The sequence below is a fragment of the Oryctolagus cuniculus genome, chromosome 9, assembly GCF_051225735.1.
Source record: "Oryctolagus cuniculus isolate XC-2025 breed Fujian yellow rabbit chromosome 9, ASM5122573v1, whole genome shotgun sequence".
Classification (NCBI taxonomy): domain Eukaryota; kingdom Metazoa; phylum Chordata; class Mammalia; order Lagomorpha; family Leporidae; genus Oryctolagus; species Oryctolagus cuniculus.
Genome location: NC_142875.1, coordinates 137,073,357 through 137,091,078, shown reverse-complemented (window position 1 = coordinate 137,091,078; position 17,722 = coordinate 137,073,357). Strand labels below are relative to the sequence as shown.

Genomic DNA, 17,722 nt, shown 5'->3' with positions numbered 1-17,722 from the left:
ACTCCTGACTCTGGGGAGTGCAGAGTCACAAACACTGTCCACGGGGCTTTGCCTTTGGAAGCAGAACCTGCATCCTGGTGACATCCTGCTCCATCCCATAGTCCCATCACCACATCCCCGAGGACCCCACGAGCACACGGCCTTGGCTTGGTAGTGTCTGCCTCTCTGGCACCTGCCGTGTGCCCCCCACCCAGGGTACCACTGGGGACCCCTCGGAAGTTCAGCCGCGGCATCCACGTGGGATCACACGTGAACTCTGAAGTGTTTCGTTTCTGAGAGGGAAATGCGGCAGCAGGTGGATTACCCCAAATCCCTGTCACGGAGTGATTCATTGAGAGCTCGGTTTAATCTGCAGTTGATGGATTTCAATACACAGCCTTGTCCTCTGTGGGTCGACCACCAGCTTGAGGAGCTGATGCCTGGTCATGCCACCCATCGAGGATTTGGGTTTTCATTAAGCTGCGTTGCTGAAGCACAGGTGCTTCTGTGCCCTGCCATCTGCCCAACTGTGTGTGTGCCCCGTTACAAAACGAGATGGCTCTCGTCTTAAGCATGCTTTGATGAAAGCATGTCTGTGTGGCCTGCAGCTGACGTGGTATTCCTGCAGATGTGAGTGTCAGAATTATAAACATGACTCACTTTGTATTTGAAGACGGAAGGAATTAATCAAAGGCAGAAAGTTTTGGGATTTGGCCTCTATAGCTGATTTACAAAGATTGCTTCAATGCATCTGGTAGCAAAATGTTGCATTATCGATCAATTAATTGCTTACTTGTGGTAGCTTGTATTCAGTCAGAGCTGGTTTTCACATGGATAATTAGTTTCTACTTTGCTGTTTTGTAGGAGTATCGAGTGTACATTTTTGCTGCTATCTGCTTCTAAATAAATACACCTGGAACGGGAGAAATTCGGACTGATTTTCTTTGACTACAGCTACCTTTTAATCATGATGCATTTCAAAAGTGGACTCGAATTAACTGAGTTGCAAAACATGACAGTGCCGGAAGATGATAACATTAGCAACGATTCCAATGATTTCACTGAAGTGGAAAATGGCCAAATAAATAGGTGAGTGTTTTCCCACTAAGATTTTCTGTCCAATGAAAGAAATGGCTCTAAAAATTAGTCAGGTTTTCATTTATTCTCTTGAATTATGCATTACTAAAGTCACGTTCCACCTGAAGATGCAATTTGAATTTCTTATATGACATCTGTTGGGCACAGCCTACAGTCGCAGATGAAGCAAATAGGAAAGTAATTTATTCATCTTTTTCACAAATTTCATTTGCATCTGATAAAAATGTACAAATGCATTAGACCCCAGGCAGCCTGGACTTTTCAGAAGCTCTGTGCTTATGGAATTTCACTGGATCCGTGCTAGAATGTGTACTACAGTCATCTGTGCACATTTAATCCAGAAATGGTCAAAATGTGGGTAGGCCTTTGGCACAAACAGTGAGACTTTGCCGGGGGCTCCTTGTACCCAGTACTGCCGCGCCTGGTTTGAGTCCTACCTGTACTTCCAAGCCGGCTTCCTGCTAATGCACACCCTGGCAGGCGGCAGGGGATGGCCCAAGTAGTTGGGTCCTCGCCATCCCCGGGAGAAACCTGGAATGAGTTCCTGACTCCTGGCTTTGGCCCGGCCAATCCCAGCTGTTGCAGGCATTTTGTGCAGTAAAATAGCTGATGGAAGCTCTCGCTCTCTCTCTCTCTGTCTCTCTCTCTCTCTGTCTCTCTCTGTCTCTGTAACTTTCAAATCAACTCAATAATGATTTTTAAAAAAGGTTTATTTATTTATTTGAAAGGCAGAGTTACAGAGAGGCAGAGGCAGAGAGAGAGAGGGAGCGAGAGAGAGAGAGGGAGAGAGAGAGAGGTCTTCCATCCTCTGGTTCACTCCCTAAACGGCTGCAACGGCTGGAGCTGAGCTGATCTGAAGCCAGCTGCTGGATCTTCTTCCAGGTCTCCCATGCACGTGCAGGGGCCCAAGCACTTGGGCCATCTTCTTGCTTGCCCAGGCCATAGCAGGGAGCTGGATTGGAAGTGGAGCAGCTGAGACTCAACCAGCACCCATCTGGGATGCCGGCACTGCAGGCAGCGACTTTACCTGCTAAGCCACAGTGCCGGCCCCAAATGATTTAAAAAATTATTTAATTATTTAAAAGACATTGTTAGAGAGGAAGAGACAGAGAAATCTTCAGTCTGCTAGTTCACTCCCCAAATGGCTATAGTGCCTGGAGCTGGGCAGTCAGATGCCAGGAGTTTCTTCTGGGTCTCCCACATGGGTGGAGGAGTCCCAGTACTCGAGCCTCCTGCTGCTGCTTTCCCGGGCACACTAGCGGGAAGCTGGATCCGAAGTGGAAAGGCCAGAACTAGAACATGGGATGCCGGTGCTCAGCCTGCAGCTTTTCCTGCTGCACCGCAGTGCTAGCCCCTGAACCATTGCTTTCAAATACTGATCATGAATTGGAGCATGTTTGGAAATCAGCATAGCAAACCGCATCAAGCAGCATAAAAATGCTCCAGATACAGTAATTCCATTAAATTCCTTTGCCCACTGTGCCACAGTGCCAGCCTCTCTCTCTCTCTCTCTCTATATATATATATATATTTTTTTTTTTTTAATATTTATGTTTCAAAATTGTGGTTGCCAGTGTCGCTGTGTGGGGCAGGATGCATCTCTTCCTTCCTTTAATTTCCTGCCCTCACTGATACAGGCTGTGAGTCCTGCTTCATTTCTGGCTCTAGGAGAATTAAATTAAAAACAGCAAAAGCCAACGTGAAGGTAATAGTGGTCAGCAGAACTCAGAAAGGGCCTGTGCCATCTCCTTTGTGCCGTGTCGGGAGGCCTGGCTTCTAGAAGAGATGAGCTGTCGTAGCTCGTGCCTGCGAGGGCTGCCCTGAAACGCTCCTGGTGTCTGGGGGAGGAAGGCAGGGCTGACGTCACGCCTCGTCTCTCCAGCCCTGGAGCTCCGGGGGACGGTGGCTCTCTGCAGAGCACTCAAGACAAGCGTTAGTCTCAGGCATGCAGTAGCAGTAAGTTTTCAGGGGTGGGAGATTGGCCTCATGCCTAAGAGCCCGGCCAGGATGTCTGCTCCGTGTGGCACGTGAGAGTGGCTGGGTCTGACTCCTGGCTCTGGCTCCCGACTCCCGACCCTGAGAGGCAGCAGTGGGTCCCTAGCACTCACATGGGAGACCTGGTTGGTGTTCATAGCTCCCAGCTTTGGTCCTGCCTGGCCCCAGTGTCGCAGACACTTGGGAAGTGAACCAGTAGATGGGAGCTTTCTGTTTGTCTTGTTCTGTCTCTCAAATAGGTAAAAAATAAATTTATGGAAAAACCCAGGGTTTTTAGGTTGAGCTGGGAGCAGAGCAGAGGCACCGGGCCTTCAGGCAGCAGCCCCCACGCCCCCCACTGTTTGGTTTCGTGCTCTGTACCTGGATGGTGGCACCTTCAGCAGGTGCTGTGATGCCCTGGGAAAGCTGGCAGGGCCCGGCAGGCGGGCGTGGGGCCCAGAAGGCCCCCAGGTGGTGCCCCCTGCCACTGCACACACTGAGTCACTCTGGGTGCAGGCGTCTTCACCTCTGGGAGCCCTGGACCTGCCCCAGCGCACTTTCCCAAGTGTCGGCTGAGTGAGACAGAGAGGGACAGATGGGAGAGAGAGACAAAGAGATGGGTAAGGTGAGAGGGAGAGGCAGAGACAGACACAGGCAGATGAGTGGGGAGGAGAGGGAGACAGGGAGAGAAGTACATGGCTTTGGGTTTAGAACTTGTACTTCTAAAAGTTCATGGAAAATGGAATTAAAGGTAATGTTTACTTAGGTGCCGAAGAAGTGAGACCTGTGTGTACTTTTCCCATCGTGTGAGGTCCCCTGGCTCTGCCTGGCTCCCGTGTGGTCTTGAGCTCTGGGCCCCGCACCCGTCCCTGTGCGGATCATGCCTCGCACACAGGATTGCTGGGAACAGAGACCTAAAGCCTGCGCAGCCTCAGAGCAGGCCTCCGTGGAAGCCTGTGCAGGCTCGCGTCCTGACACCTGGTGCAGTCGCCGGGAGGGCGGGCGTTCTTGAGCAAGCGTGTTTCCCTGAAGCAGGGTGCAAACAGCAAGGGGAAAGTCTGTGACGGACAGGCGCGGTCACGCGAGGAGGCCACGTCGTTCTTTGCCTCACCAGGGAGCGGTGACATTGTCCAGACGCCCCTGCTCGGCATCCCCTGTGTCCCTTCCCTGTGAGCGGTCAGTGCTGCCAGACCCAGCAACTGCAGGGCCAAACCTCGGGGTGGCTCTTGTTGCTCCCCCGGATTCGCCCCCTTTCCGCCTTCACACATTTCTGGAGTGCTGCACGCCATGCTGTTACTGGAGAGGACCCGTGAGCAGGTAGCCCGGTCCGTAGCTCCTGGGAAGACAGAGGCTTCGTCCCTGGCTGGGAGGGGCTTGGCGGCCGTGAGTGCCCCCTTCCTCTGTTTGGTGCTCCAGTCCACGGATCCTCCGGCTGCCGTCGCCGTCTCCTCGGCCTGTTTGCAGGCTGCTGGTGTCGCTCAGTGTCTGCGCCCGCTCGTTCCTTGCTTGTGTTTCCCGGTCCCTTTGTCTCTTGCTTGTTTCCGCTGATTTTCTCCCGTGTAGAATGCTGGCATTTCAGGGGCAGGCACGACCCATCCTTCCTGCTGCTCTTGATGTGTTGTTATTGCTTAAGATTGTTTACTTATTTGAAAGGAAGAGTTCCAGAGGGTGAAAGAGACACAGAGATATGGAGACGAGTCTTCCATCCACTGATTCGCTCCTCAAATGGCCACAGTGGCGGGGGCTGGGCCAGGCCAACGGCAGGAGCCAGGAGCTCCGTCTGGGTCTCCCCATGTGTGTCAGGGTCCTAGCTGTCTTCCACTGGTTTTCTAGGCACATTATCAGGGAGCTGGATCAGAAGTGGAACAGTGGGAGTGGAGGGCACGGAGGGACCCGGTGTTGTGGCACAGTGGGTAAAACCACCGCCTGTGATGCCAGCTTCCCACGTGAACTGTGTGCATATGGGAACCCTGCGTTGTAGGCGGCTGCTTAACCCACTGCCCTCCGCTGCCTCGGCTTTGGTTTTAAGCAACAGCTGTAGATTGCTTTGTCTCCTTCCACTGTCCCTCAGTGGAATGCCTGCATACTTTCTCAGGTTTTCAGTTTGGGTCAGCAAGTCATGCATTGTAGGGTTGGGTTGGGTCGGATCTGGTTTGGTTTGCTGTGGTTTGGTTTGGTTCGTTTCCAGAGCGTTTGGCCAGTGAATGGTTGATCGAGTTCTGCTTTATGGGTACAGGCTGACCTGTGAAAACTCCTAATACTTTTATCATCCTGAGACCTTCTCCCATAGCAGCACATTTTAAGTCAATAAAGAGACATTTTCACATTAATTTCATTGCCAGTGGGCAGTACTTTTAATCAGCAATTGCATTTTTGAATAGTAGGATAACAGAAACCTGTGCTAAACGGCTTGACCTAGTTATTTTGAACAGAATTTTCCATTACAAAAAGGTTGATTTTATCTGTGGGTTTTTGTTTTGTAAGCTTACAGAATACAAAGCAAAGATGAAAAGATTAGAGAGAAGAAAAGGTTAAGCCAGCGAAGGGTTTGAAGATTTGCCTCATTCCTAAATGGAAGGGCTGCTTAGGGGGTTCTTGGGGCCCCGTGGGTGTGGGGGGCCTCACTGCCACACCCCATGCAGGTGCGAGGGAGAAGCAGTACAGAGCCCGGGGTCAGGGCTTGGACTTGGGAGGAGGGGAAGGGGCGGCTCAGTCCCTGCCCTCAGTGCCCTGGCTTGGCTCTGCCCCCTCTGCACTGAGCAGATCATCTAGAGGGGCAGGGGGCACCAAGATCCCAACACCAAGGCAAAGTCCTCACTTCCTGGAGCTGCGGGGGGAGGGATCTGTGCGTGGAGCTTACCCGGAGGCAGGGGAGCTGGCAGAGGGGGTGGGCTCAAGGACACAGAAATGGGAGGGTGCGTGGTCAGCCCCAGGAGTCCCTCCTTGCTGTCCTTGCCGGGACTCCATCCTGCCGGAGATCCTCATGTCCCGCGGGCACCTCGGATGCCTGGGAATGTGGTCCAGCCTGGTTCTTGTCTTGGCACAGGAAGGAATTCGGATGTGAGACAGAGAGGAGTGGTCTGGGAGGTAGCAAGTTTCCACAGGGTAGGGCATCATCAGAAACGGATTTGGGAGAGATGGTTTTGGGGCCACCTGTAGAGTGACTGGGGTGTGGGCGGGACTTTGCAGGGTGAAAGGCGGGGCTGCTTCCAAGGTGGGTTTCCACTCCTTTCCACACAAGCTGAGTCCTCTGAGGTCTCTCACACATGCAGGCTGGTTTCTAGCCTCCCACCTAACAGGATTTGGCTGTGCCCTAACAGGCAGGGGATTGGTGTTTGGATTGTTTGACTGTTGTTCAGGCTGTTCCCCTAATTTCAAAATAGTAGAAATCTTGCGTGCGGTTGGGATCAATACATTAATACAAGCTGTTAACAGGAGCCGTGGAGTGAGGGCGTATGGGAACTCTTTGTGTTATGACCTCGCTGTTACTGTTTTGTTAAGTTTAAAATTATTCTGAAAGAAAGCATTAAAAAATTTTAAAATAAAAATGATGGAAATTCTCCTTGGAAAACAAGTCCGTCCACAGGCAAGCGATGGGGGCCCTGCTGGGTGAGGGTCTGGGGTCCTGAGGTGCCTGGAAAAGCTAGCCTGGCTGGCCACAGGTGGCTGTGAGTCAGTCTCCACTGGGAACGCCCAGTGCCTGTCCCTTTGTGGGCAAGGACAAGGGACACTGCTCTCCCACCCATGCTCAGCTAAGCTGCACGGCTCACTTCCAAGAAGATGGGGCAGTGCGGAGGGTGGAAGCAGAGCCAGACAGGCGGCAGCAGCGGCAGCGCCGCAGACCCGAGCCCGGAGTCCACGCTATCTCTCACCCCGCCCAGCCCAGGCTTGTCCTCTGGCTCTCTGCCTGCGACTTAGCTTTGCTCAGCTTGTGACCGCTGGACGAGGGCTCCTTCCCTCCCCCAGTCCCTGGCATCACCAGGCAGGTGCCAGGTGCAGGCACAGTTCGGAGTGTCGTTTGCCCAGCACATCAGGCTCAGGGTCTGGTCTGCAGGATGCATGCTTCCTGCCTTTAGTTTTTCCTGGAGAGGTAATGCCAGGGAGAACCAGCCCCTGGGTCAGATACGCAGAGGCAGAAAACCCCGCCATGAGCGCAGACCCGTGGTGCTGTGGAGGGTGCACAGCATCCTTCCCAAAGCACTGGAGGCCGCGGTGCACAGCTGAGCGCTGCGGCCCCTTCCTGGGAGCGCGGGCGGCGGCCCGTGAGCAGCTGCTGGTCGTCGGTTCTCACCTTGGCCGGCTGGGCCATTGCTCGCCAGGTCTGGAGATCCAGGGCTGCCTCCTGTGTCCAGAACACGACGGCAGTGGCTTGGGTGTGCACTTTGCTCTGACACAAGCATTTGCTTTTTAAAAATGAAAAGTTGGGACGGCACCGCAGCTCACTAGGCTAATCCTCCACCTGCGGCACCGGCACCCCGGTTCTAGTCCCGGTTGGGGTGCCGGTTCTATCCCGGTTGCTCCTCTTCCAGTCCAGCTCTCTGCTGTGGCCCAGGAGGGCAGTGGAGGATGGCCCAAGTGCTTCGGTCCCTGCACCCGTGTGGGAGACCTGGCTCCTGGCTTTGGAATGGCGCAGTGCGCCGGCCGTAGTGACCATTTAGGGGGTGAACCAACGGAAGGAAGACCTTTCTGTCTGTCTCTCTCTCTGTCTCTCTCTCTCTCACTGTCTGACTCTGCTTGTCAAAAAAAATTAAATTAAAAAAAAAAATGAGAAGTTTAGGCCGTGAGTCCTGTAACCCTGTGTGTTTGGTGGTTCTGGGAGCACTCTGAAGTCTCTGTTCTCTGTGTGTGTGTGCAGCCTGCTCCCCACCTCTGTCTCTTGCACTCCGTGCCCAGGAAGGACAGCGGCTCTGGCCCACGTGCCCAGCACGAGGTGCTGTGAGACCACGTAACAGTGGGACTCCCGTTTCGCAGCCTATGCCCGGGCCTGCAGACCTGCTAAGGATTTGAGCACAATCTTGAGACCTGAGTGCTTCCTTTTTTCTTTTTAAAAAATATTTGTTTGTTTGCTTATTAATTTGAAAGGCTGAGTTACACAGAGAGGGTGGAACAGAGAGAGTGATCTTCCATCCAGTGGCTTACTTCCCAAATGACTGCAATAGGAGCTTCTTCCAGGTCTCCTACGTAGGTGCGGGGGCCATCTTCCACTGCTTGCCCAGCAGCGTGATCCGGGAGCTGGGTTAGAAGTTCTGCAGCTGGGACTTGAACCGGCACCCATGCGGGACGCCGGCACTGCAAGAGCTGCTGCATCACAGCTCTAGCCCCCAGCCTCTGACTACCTGCGGACCAGTGCCTGCCTTCTGTTCTGTAATTCCTTGGCCTGCCCTCCGGCAGCCCAACCCAGACTCCCAGGCAGTTGCTGGAGAAGTGTGTGACGGGGAGACCGTTGTCCCTGTTGCATGAAGGTGGGATCCCCATTCGGTGACGTGCTCCGAGCAGCTGAGCCGAGAAGGAACCCTGCCTCCAGTGCGCCGCTGACTCCAGGTCGGACGCCCGTCCTCCCGGTGTTCTCTTAAATACCAGGTCGATAGCAGTCTTGACGTGAGCTGAGTGGGAAACAAATCCACGTGTATGTCACCTTACATCGTGTACTTGTTTTAATTGATCATTAAAACCATTCGACAGCCATTGCTCTCTGACTCGGGCTGTCTCATTTCCTCTCAGGACGAGCACCCTTGTTTTCACTGGTTTGCAGTGTATTTGGTAAGACAAGGACGGAGGCAGTGCACACTGGCCCCGAAACGGGAAGGGGATCTGGGTTGGGACAGCACCTCCCGGGAAAGCGGGACGCGTCGGGGACGGTAACACTGTCTTCAGCTTGGTGAGCTCCCAGTGGTCCTGAGGCCACGTGCCTTTCGCTTGTCTCCCCAGCAAGTTCATTTCTGACCGCGAGAGCAGGAGAAGCCTCACCAACAGCCACCTGGAGAAGAAGAAGTGCGACGAGTATGTAAGTGTCCCGGGGTGAGGGCGGGTTGACCGCGAAAGCCAGGGAAGCCGCCTGCGATGGGTGGGGGGACTGGAGTGGGCTCTGCAGCCACTGAAGACACGCCTTTCAGTTTTCTGTCCCGGGGATCCCGGCTCGCTGAGCCGTCTCGGGCTGCTCTGCTGAGTGTGATGTTGGCCTTTTTGTCCAGATTCCAGGAACGACCTCCTTGGGCATGTCTGTGTTCAACCTGAGCAACGCCATCATGGGCAGCGGGATCCTGGGCCTCGCCTTCGCCCTGGCCAACACGGGGATCCTGCTGTTTCTGTGAGTATGCACGCGGCCACGCTGTCCTTCTGCCTCCGTGACCGCACGTGAGACACTGCGAGATGTCCACATGCTCTTTACTTATTACGAACTTGGCCGAGTTGCTGGGCCGTCTGTCCTGCTGAGCGGGAGTGTTCAGTCTAGAGACGTGCACCCTTCTGACTGGCGTTCCAGTGCCTGGCACGTGGCAGTGGCGTCTTCATGCGGTGCCATTAAGTTCCTGGATGCTGACGGTGACAACTGCTGTAGCTCTGCCGGGGAGCGGTCCCTGTAGCTCTGTGAGGCACCCACCCACAGATGAGGAAACCGAGGCACAGAGGGCGGTGTGTATTGGGACCTCTGCCTCTGTCCCCAGCCTGAAGGATCCCTGTTCCTGGGCTACCCCAGCTGTGATTGCTGGGTAAAGGTGAACAGACGTGAAGACCCGTTCTGGGCCAGTGCCGCGGCTCACTAGGCTAATCCTCTGCCTTGCGGTGCCGGCATACCAGGTTCTAGTCCCGGTCGGGGCGCCGGATTCTGTCCTGGTTGCCCCTCTTCCAGGCCAGCTCTCTGCTATGGCCCAGGAGTACAGTGGAGGATGGCCCAAGTGCTTGGGCCCTGCACCCGCATGGGAGACCAGGAGAAGCACCTGGCTTCTGGCTTTGGATCGGCGCGGTGTGCCGGCCGTAGCGCGCCGGCTGCAGCGGCCATTGGAGGGTGAACCAATGGCAAAAAGGAAGACCTTTCTCTCTCTCTCTCTCATTATCCTGTTCTGTCCGTGCTCTGTTCTCGCTCTGCCAGTCACCTCCCTTCCAGCCTTCTGGATTCTGAGTCCCACGTGCCTCTGATTCCTGGTGTTTTAGGCCAAGCCAGGCTTCGGTGCCCTGGACACTGTGGGGTCTGCTCGTTCCTGGCGTTCTGCAGCCCCGTGATGCTATGCCCTTGTTTCCTTCGCTGGGGTTGGCACCGGTGCTGTTTCCCTTCGGAGTCCGTGGCCGTGGGTCAGGGACCCCTCACCGTGGGGGTCAGCTCCTTGCTGCCGTTCCTGTCCTGGAACCGCTGCTTGCCGTCTGCATTGCTGTGGACCGCTCTTCCAGCTGTGGCCTAGACTTGAGTTCCTGTAGCGTTTCACTGTGCTACGCCCTCCCCCCTTATTAAGCGTTTTATTTCCGTTACCATTTTTTACTTATTGGAGATGTTTTTAGCGTTCTCTGAATGCTCACGTCACTGTGTCATTGTGACGTCTCCCCTGAGGTCGGGTGAGGGTTTTCTGCTCTGTGGAAAACCTCAGCTGTAGATAGGAGTGGTCCGGAGGTCCCGGGCACTTGTTCATTCGACACCGCCAGCCCGCGTATCCTTCCACTCTGAGTCTGAACAGAAGGCCTCTCTCCAGCCACGACCCTGTCACCCACAGCCTCTTTCTAGCCAAGACCCCTGTCGCCCACAGTGGCCCCTTAACGGCCTCCGGCAGGCGTCTGTGTGCTGCTGTTCTCACACCCACGTGGCACAGCAGGCTCGTGTGTGTTCTGGGCTGTGCTGTCCGGGTGGGCTCCCTGTGGCTCCCCGGTTAGTTTGTGTGTGGAAGCAGCAGGGCCCACAGCCCCTACTGACTGCATGTGTGCCGCGGGTGGCACGCTCCTTCCTGTTGGCTCGCGTCGGTCTCTGAATGTCACGGCGGACGCTTTGGTCAGCTGTCAGGTGGCTCCTCCTCGGCTGCCGTGTCAGCAGAGAGGAGCACGGGGCTCCCGTGTGCCTGGCGTGTGGAGGCAGGGCTCACAGGCCACGGCGTCACTCAGGGAGCAGCACTGTGGGCTCCCAGGGACTCTCCTCTTGGGCCGTCCCAGCCACCCAGAAAAAAACCTCCTGGCTCCCTGCCTCAGAGGCTGGGCCTGGCTGCCCTCTCTCTGGGGGCCAGGTGGAGGAAAGCACCCCGGCGTCCGTGTGTCCACTCGGGCCCCACGTCTCACAGTGGTTCCCCCACACTGTGCTCATCCCTGCCCCGGAACCTGTGGTTTGAGCTTCCCAGCACCTTCAGAGCAAGGCCCGGCTGGGAGGGTACAGCTGTGCCTGGAGAGCCGGCCCAGGGCCCCAGGCTCACCCCCTCACGGTTCCCACTTACAGCAGTGCCACCAGTGCTGTGCAGCGGTGGGGGTGGGAGTGGGGGTTCCGGTGTCCGTTGGGCTGGGCTTGGCTGTTCTCGCTGTCAGTTCCCGCTGCCTTCTGTGTCCTGCCTGTGTCTGCTCTCCCCATCCCAGCAGCTTTCCTGGGGGATAGGGAGGGGCAAGAGTAGTCCTGTGTCCAGTCCATTTCTAACCGTGTGTGCTCAGGAATCACTGATCTCCTACCTCAGGACTCTCCTTAGTTTTTTCTTTTTTTTAAGATGTATTTTATTTGAAAGAGTTATAGAGGGAGAGACAGAAAGGGAGAAAGAGAGAGAGGTCTTCCATCCAGTGGTTCATTTTCCAATGGCCACAATAACTGGGGATGGACCAGGCCAAATCCGGGGTCCAGGAACTTCTTCCAGGTCTGCAACATGGGTGTAGCGCCCGAGTACCTGGGCCATCCTCTGCTGCCTTCCCAGGCACATTCAGAAGTGGAGCAGCTGGGACTCAAACCAGCGCCCATATGGGATGTGGGCAGCAGCTACACCATGACGCTGGCCCGACTCCTTAGGTTTTTTTTTTTTTTTTTTTTTTGATAGGCAGAGTGGACAGTGAGAGAGAGAGACAGAGAGAGAAAGGTCTTCCTTGCCGTTGGTTCACCCTCCAATGGCCGCCGCTGCAGCTGGCGCACCGCGCTGATCCGATGGCAGGAGCCAGGATCCAGGTGCTTTTCCTGGTCTCCCATGGGGTGCAGGGCCCAAGCACCTGGGCCATCCTCCACTGCACTCCCTGGCCATAGCAGAGAGCTGGCCTGGAAGAGGGGCAATCGGGACAGAATCCGGCGCCCCGACCGGGACTAGAACCCGGTGTGCCGGCGCCGCAAGGTGGAGGATTAGCCTATTGAGCCACGGCGCCGGCTTGGCCCGACTCCTTAGGTTTTGACTGAAGTAAAGAATTGGATAGAGTTGACTTTCAGAGCAGAAAGATGTCCCTGGAAGAACCTGTTGTAGCTGTTTCATTGTCCACAGAGGCGTGGACAGCAGCACCGCACACGCCGTCGGCAGGCAGTCGTTAGAGACAAGCTTCTCTTGCTTGTCCAGAAGAGGCCTGGCTTTGTGGCCGCCCCTGCGGCTGCTCCGGGCCAGGAGGCTGTTGGCAAGAGCCTCGTGGCCTTTCATTTGGTCCTGGGCGCTGTTCCAGACTCACAGTGGCCGGGGGGACGGAGCCGCTTTAGAAAGGCCTCCAGTCTGGCCCCCCGTGATTCCGGGAGTCACAGGGCCACTAGAAAAGCACTGGTGTGACTGCTTTGTCTTGGGGAAGTGTGGGCCAGCGTTTCGCTTGATTGTGATGGCTGTCGTCCCCATCCAGCAGTCAAGGAGTTCTGCCTGTTGTGAGATCTTGGATTTTACTGACCTGGAAGCCTTGTGACTGCACCAGGGCACAGGAAGTGCGCAGCCGGATGACAGCCGGTGTTCGTTCTGAGCGAGCAGGAGGCAGTGGCGAGGGCACTCCCGGGCCGCTCCTCCTCCCCACACCCCGGGGCTTCCCTTCACCTTGGTCGCCTCTGGCTTCTCTGTGCGGCTTCCCCATAGCTGCTGCATAGCAGGAGGGACTCAGGACCAGCACTGATCGCAGAGGGTGGTGGCCTTTCTTTGTCACATCTTATAGACAGTCTCTTTAGCCCGTGTCACCCTCTCGGGGGCTGGGTTCCCGAGGTGTTTCACGGAGCAGTAAGTGCCTCACGGACACGCACACTTCTTAGCGTGCGCGGCTACTTCTTGTCTCAGCCGTGTAGCCTGGTGTTGAAAACGAGACCAGCAAAGCGCAGCACGTGACATTGCCGAGACAGCAGACCGAGCTTGTAAGCGGCCTCTTTGAGTGCTCATCATGGCACACGTGGCCATCTGTACCGAGCAGTCACCGGGTTTATTTCTTCTGGGGTGGTGCCGTGAGTCTTCGATCCCATTTGCACGGTGGCTTTGGGAATGGAGATCACGCACCTGCACACGGGCTGTGGAAGTGGCATGCAGGGAGACTGCCACCCAGGAGTGTGCATTTGGACTGGCCCTGGGGGTTGCTCCGGAAGCGAGCAGGTGCTGTGCATGTGGTGACAGAGGGGGGCCCGCGGCTGTGCCTGGCAGAGGCCAGGCTAACATCTGTTGGATGGAAACTGCACACACCACACAGTCTTATCCAATCCTCGCCCACAGCTCTGCGAGGTGGGCACCAGCCCAGGTACAGCTAAGCTAACAGAGGCGTCCCAACGCACCTGTGATCCTGAGCTGAACGGAGGGGCCAGAGCGGCCTCTGGGGCTGCCAGAACTGGCCTGCTTTAAGCACCACTGCCTCATGCTGACGCCTGGCCCAGAAATCAAACCTGCCTGTGAGCCTGGGCAGAAGAGAAGTCCCATTCTTGGCGGTGGATACTGGCAGGTTTACTTACTTTTCACTTCCCAATGTAATTGTAAAGGCAGTCAGGATTCCTAAGTCCCTACTCGTGACCACCAAACACCTTCATCTTGATAATGATGCACGCAGCTCTGCAAGGTCAAGTGTACCAAACGGGTACCGTGCAGTCCCTGGGAGTGGAGAGTGACAGCTGCCTCGTGGGTGCTGCACCCCTCGGACCCTTGGCTTCCTGCTCGCCACACGCAGTGCGTTGCTTCCCTCACACATGGTTCAGGACTTACATGGCCGCCGGGAGCCCCCACACCAACTCCTTTCAGAGAGGCCCCTGAGCATCCTGCTGTTAGGGATTAAACTCCGTCAGGGCCAGCGCTTGGGGTTCTGTGAGTTCCCCGTGGCCGGTCTGTAACACGCGACAGCAGAATCCTGCTTGGGAAGGTCAAATGGATGGAGCAGACGGGGAACTCTGGCTTTTCCCTCATGCCTGTGACAATCACAAGGTCAGCTAGGGACCTGGCTTGTTATGAACTCCCCTAGGAGTGCCTCATTCTCTTGGAAATTTGCAATAGCTGAGAGGCTGCTAACAGTCCTGCAGGAGGTTGGCACGTCCGGGGACATTAGTTGTTCAGTGGCTAGGGTGGAGAGCACGGTAACTGCTGTGGGGCAGACAGTCACCGACACTTCAAGGGGGCTGTTTGCTTCAGTTACAGTGAGTGCTGCCTCTCTCGTCTCTCTCATATTTGTCTTTCTGGATTGTTCGTCATTGCCTGCCACCAGGAAGATGCAGCACCTTCTTGTCTACACTTAGTGTTTAGAAAAGAATGAATGCCCCCCATGCCAGTCAGAACAAATCTTCTGCACCAGGTCCGTGAGCACTGAAGACACTGGCGGCCCCTCTGCCTTTATGGCAGCTCTCTGCGGCACAGCCTGCACACGGGGCAGGCAGAGGCCAGGGACAGAGCCACAGACTCGTCCACTGACGCCTGTCCATACGTTGTGCAAATTTAATTGCTAGTGTCCCCTCCCACGAATGGATTTCTGGTTTTACCAGGTTTATATTTTGGAGCAGCCTCCCTGGCATAGATCTCTGATGTCTCTAAATGTTTTCAGCCAATCCTACGGCATTGGAGTGAGACTGCAGTATGCCTGTCAAGTGCTCTGCCTGCTTTTTCTATTTTTTCTCTCAAATATTTGTTTGAAAGGCAGAGTGGCAGAGCAAGAGACAGAGCGGGGTGGGGTGGGTAGAGATCTTCATCCAAAGAGTGCCCCCTAAATGGCTGCAATGGCTGGGGCTGGGCCAGGCTGAAGCCAGGAGCCTGGACACTCCACCCAGGTCTCCCACATGGGTGTCAGGGACCCAGGCACTTGGGCCGCCTTTCACTGCTTTCCCAGGAGCATTGGAAAGGAGCTGGATCGGAAGTGGTGAGCCAGGAATCAAGCTAGCGCTCCGCTGGGATGCCCATGTAGCAGACTGCGGCTTGACCTGCGCACACAATGCCAACACCCGTCCTTCCTCTGCACCCCGGCTCTGCTCTGTCATTCTGCATTTGTTCCGGAATGGTCGGCTCACCCGTGCCAAGATGACCGTCCTGCCCTTGGTGGTAGCCACGACGGCCTGTGTGCTGCAAGCTCTCGCACTGTCCTCACCAGGGCTGCATCAGCCTGGAGTGCTCTCAGGAAAGCCCCGGCGGGGGTGTGGCTGGGGTGTCCTGGGGCGTAAAGCAGGGCCGCGAGGGGCCTCATCTTCTGGCGGACCCTGGGAGGTCCCCACTGTGGCCCGGTCGTCTCCTGCCTGCTCAGGAAAGCCCCGGCGGGGGTGTGGCTGGGGTGTCCTGGGGCATAAAGCAGAGCCGTGAGGGGCCTCATCTTCCGGCGGACCCTGGGAGGTCCCCACTGTGGCCCGGTCGTCTCCTGCCTGCTCAGGAAAGCCCCGGCGGGGGTGTGGCTGGGGTGTCCTGGGGCATAAAGCAGAGCCGTGAGGGGCCTCATCTTCCGGTGGACCCTGGGAGGTCCCCAGTGTGGCCCAGTCGTCTCTGCCTGCCACTGGTACTTGTTTCTAAAATTCCTGGAGTTGGGGTTGCAGTGCCTTAGAGATGGTCTGAAGAGGACAGCATTTCCTTGTCCTGGCAGCCGGAGCCACGGCCTCGGACGCCCCTGTTTGGGAAGAATTGTGCTGGGGGAATCGGCGTGTCCTGGCCAGCTCGGGACACACACAGAGCAAGGATGGCAGCGGCAGCCAGGGGGCCTCTGAAAGTTTGGCTGTATCAGCTTTCAGCAACAGGGCAGCGGCCGGAGGCCAGGGCAGTGCCGACACTGGGCCCTGTGTGCAGTCGAGTGTGGCCTGCAGGCTGAGCCCCACCGCTGTGCTGGGTGGGAATGGCCCTGTCTCTGAGAATTCACTTCTCCTGGCCCCAGACAGGAAGGACTGCGTACACATGCACACGCCATATGAGAACACACGTGTGCGTGCATTCGCTGGGTCCACGCAGTCCTGTGTGTGCTGAGCTGCATCAGGGCCGTATCCAAGGACGGTGGGTGACCTGTGCTCTTCCCCACCCACAGGAGACGACTGTGCTGGCTGTGGTCCCACAGCACCATTCACATGCACCAGGCATAGCACACCTGCTTGTCACAGGCCCGATGCGTAGCAGCGCAGTAGGCAGGTGCAAGGTGGGCCTGGACTTGATTGCACTCGGTGGCAGCTGGTTTGGTGCCTTGGAAAGCTGCTCCCGTGTGGGCACTCGGTGCTGCTCGATTCCCCGTGGCGGACCTTGCCTTGTGCCTGGCACGCGGCGTCTGTTGGGGTGAGCAGCTTCCTGTGAGGCTGCTGGCTGAGCGCGGTGCTGGCTTTTATGAAAAAAGACAGTTGTGAAGTGTACGTGGCTTCCTTGACTTACCAGTCCATCGTACAGATCAAGAAGCCCAGACCCACAGAGGCCGAGGAACTTGCTAGAAGGACACATCCAGTGGGTGCCCCTTTCACTGTGAGCGTTAGTTACCAGGGCAATGGTGCGGGCACTGTGGGTGAAGCCCACATCCACCATTCCACTGCCCAGGATGTCCACAGCAGCCTCGGGGACTGCACAGTCTTGTCCACGCAGGCTACCCGTGGTCCTTGGACAGGGCCCTCAGCGGTTATGTCCCGTTGCTCCGTCACTCAGGAGGCTCATCTTCAGCGAGTGACAGGGCTAAGAATCCAGGCTGCAGGAGAAGAGAAACCAGCTCGAGGAGCAGCCAGGAGGAGTGAGAAGTTGACAGCTGGAAGTGCAGCACACACAGAACCCACGGCCCTCCCAGTGTGGTGCAGACAGGAAGCAGAGGCTGCACTGCGTCCTGCCCTGGCCAGCTTCCTCGTCTGGGCTGCATTGTCTCCCAATATTTTTTTAAACTTTTTTTAAAAAAGATTTCTTTATCTATTTGAAAAGCAGAGTTACAGAGAGACAGACGTGGAGAGAGAGAGGTACCTTCCATCCACTGGTAACTTCCCAAATGGCTGCCATGGCTGGAGCTGGGCCCATCTGAAGCCAGGAGCCAGGAGCTTCTTCTGGGTCTCCCACACAGGTGCAGGGGCCCAAGGACTTGGGTCATCTTCTACTGCTTTCTCAGGCCACAGCAGAGAGTGGATCGGAAGTGGAGCAGCCGGGACTGGAACCGGCGCCCATGTGGGATGCCGGCACCACAGGCTGCAGCCCCGCCTCCCAGTGTTCTTAACTTCACAGAGCAGCAGCTGAACGGACGGGTTCTGCTTTTGTCCGCAGACCCTGTTCTTCTCGGGTTTATAGCAGATGTTTGATCTGGATATTGTGGGTGTACATTTATCTTTCTAGGCAAAGCAAAACCTGACGCAATATGGGGGCTGGTCTAACACAAAGTTTCA

At 56.2% G+C, this 17,722-nt stretch overlaps 1 protein-coding gene across 11 annotated transcripts in view; it reads left to right on the top strand.

Annotated features, from left to right (window-relative positions):
- SLC38A1 (solute carrier family 38 member 1) overlaps positions 1-17,722 on the top strand; it is a 50,939-nt gene that overhangs the window by 14,298 nt on the left and 18,919 nt on the right. For all 11 annotated transcript variants that reach the window (XM_089304811.1, XM_089304813.1, XM_051851014.3 and 8 more), the window contains exons 3-5: positions 844-1,068; positions 8,980-9,055; positions 9,243-9,358. In XM_089304811.1, the coding sequence (XP_089160937.1) occupies positions 947-1,068; positions 8,980-9,055; positions 9,243-9,358 (314 nt within the window). In that variant the 5' untranslated portion in view covers positions 844-946. The remainder of the gene's footprint in view (positions 1-843; positions 1,069-8,979; positions 9,056-9,242; positions 9,359-17,722) is intronic.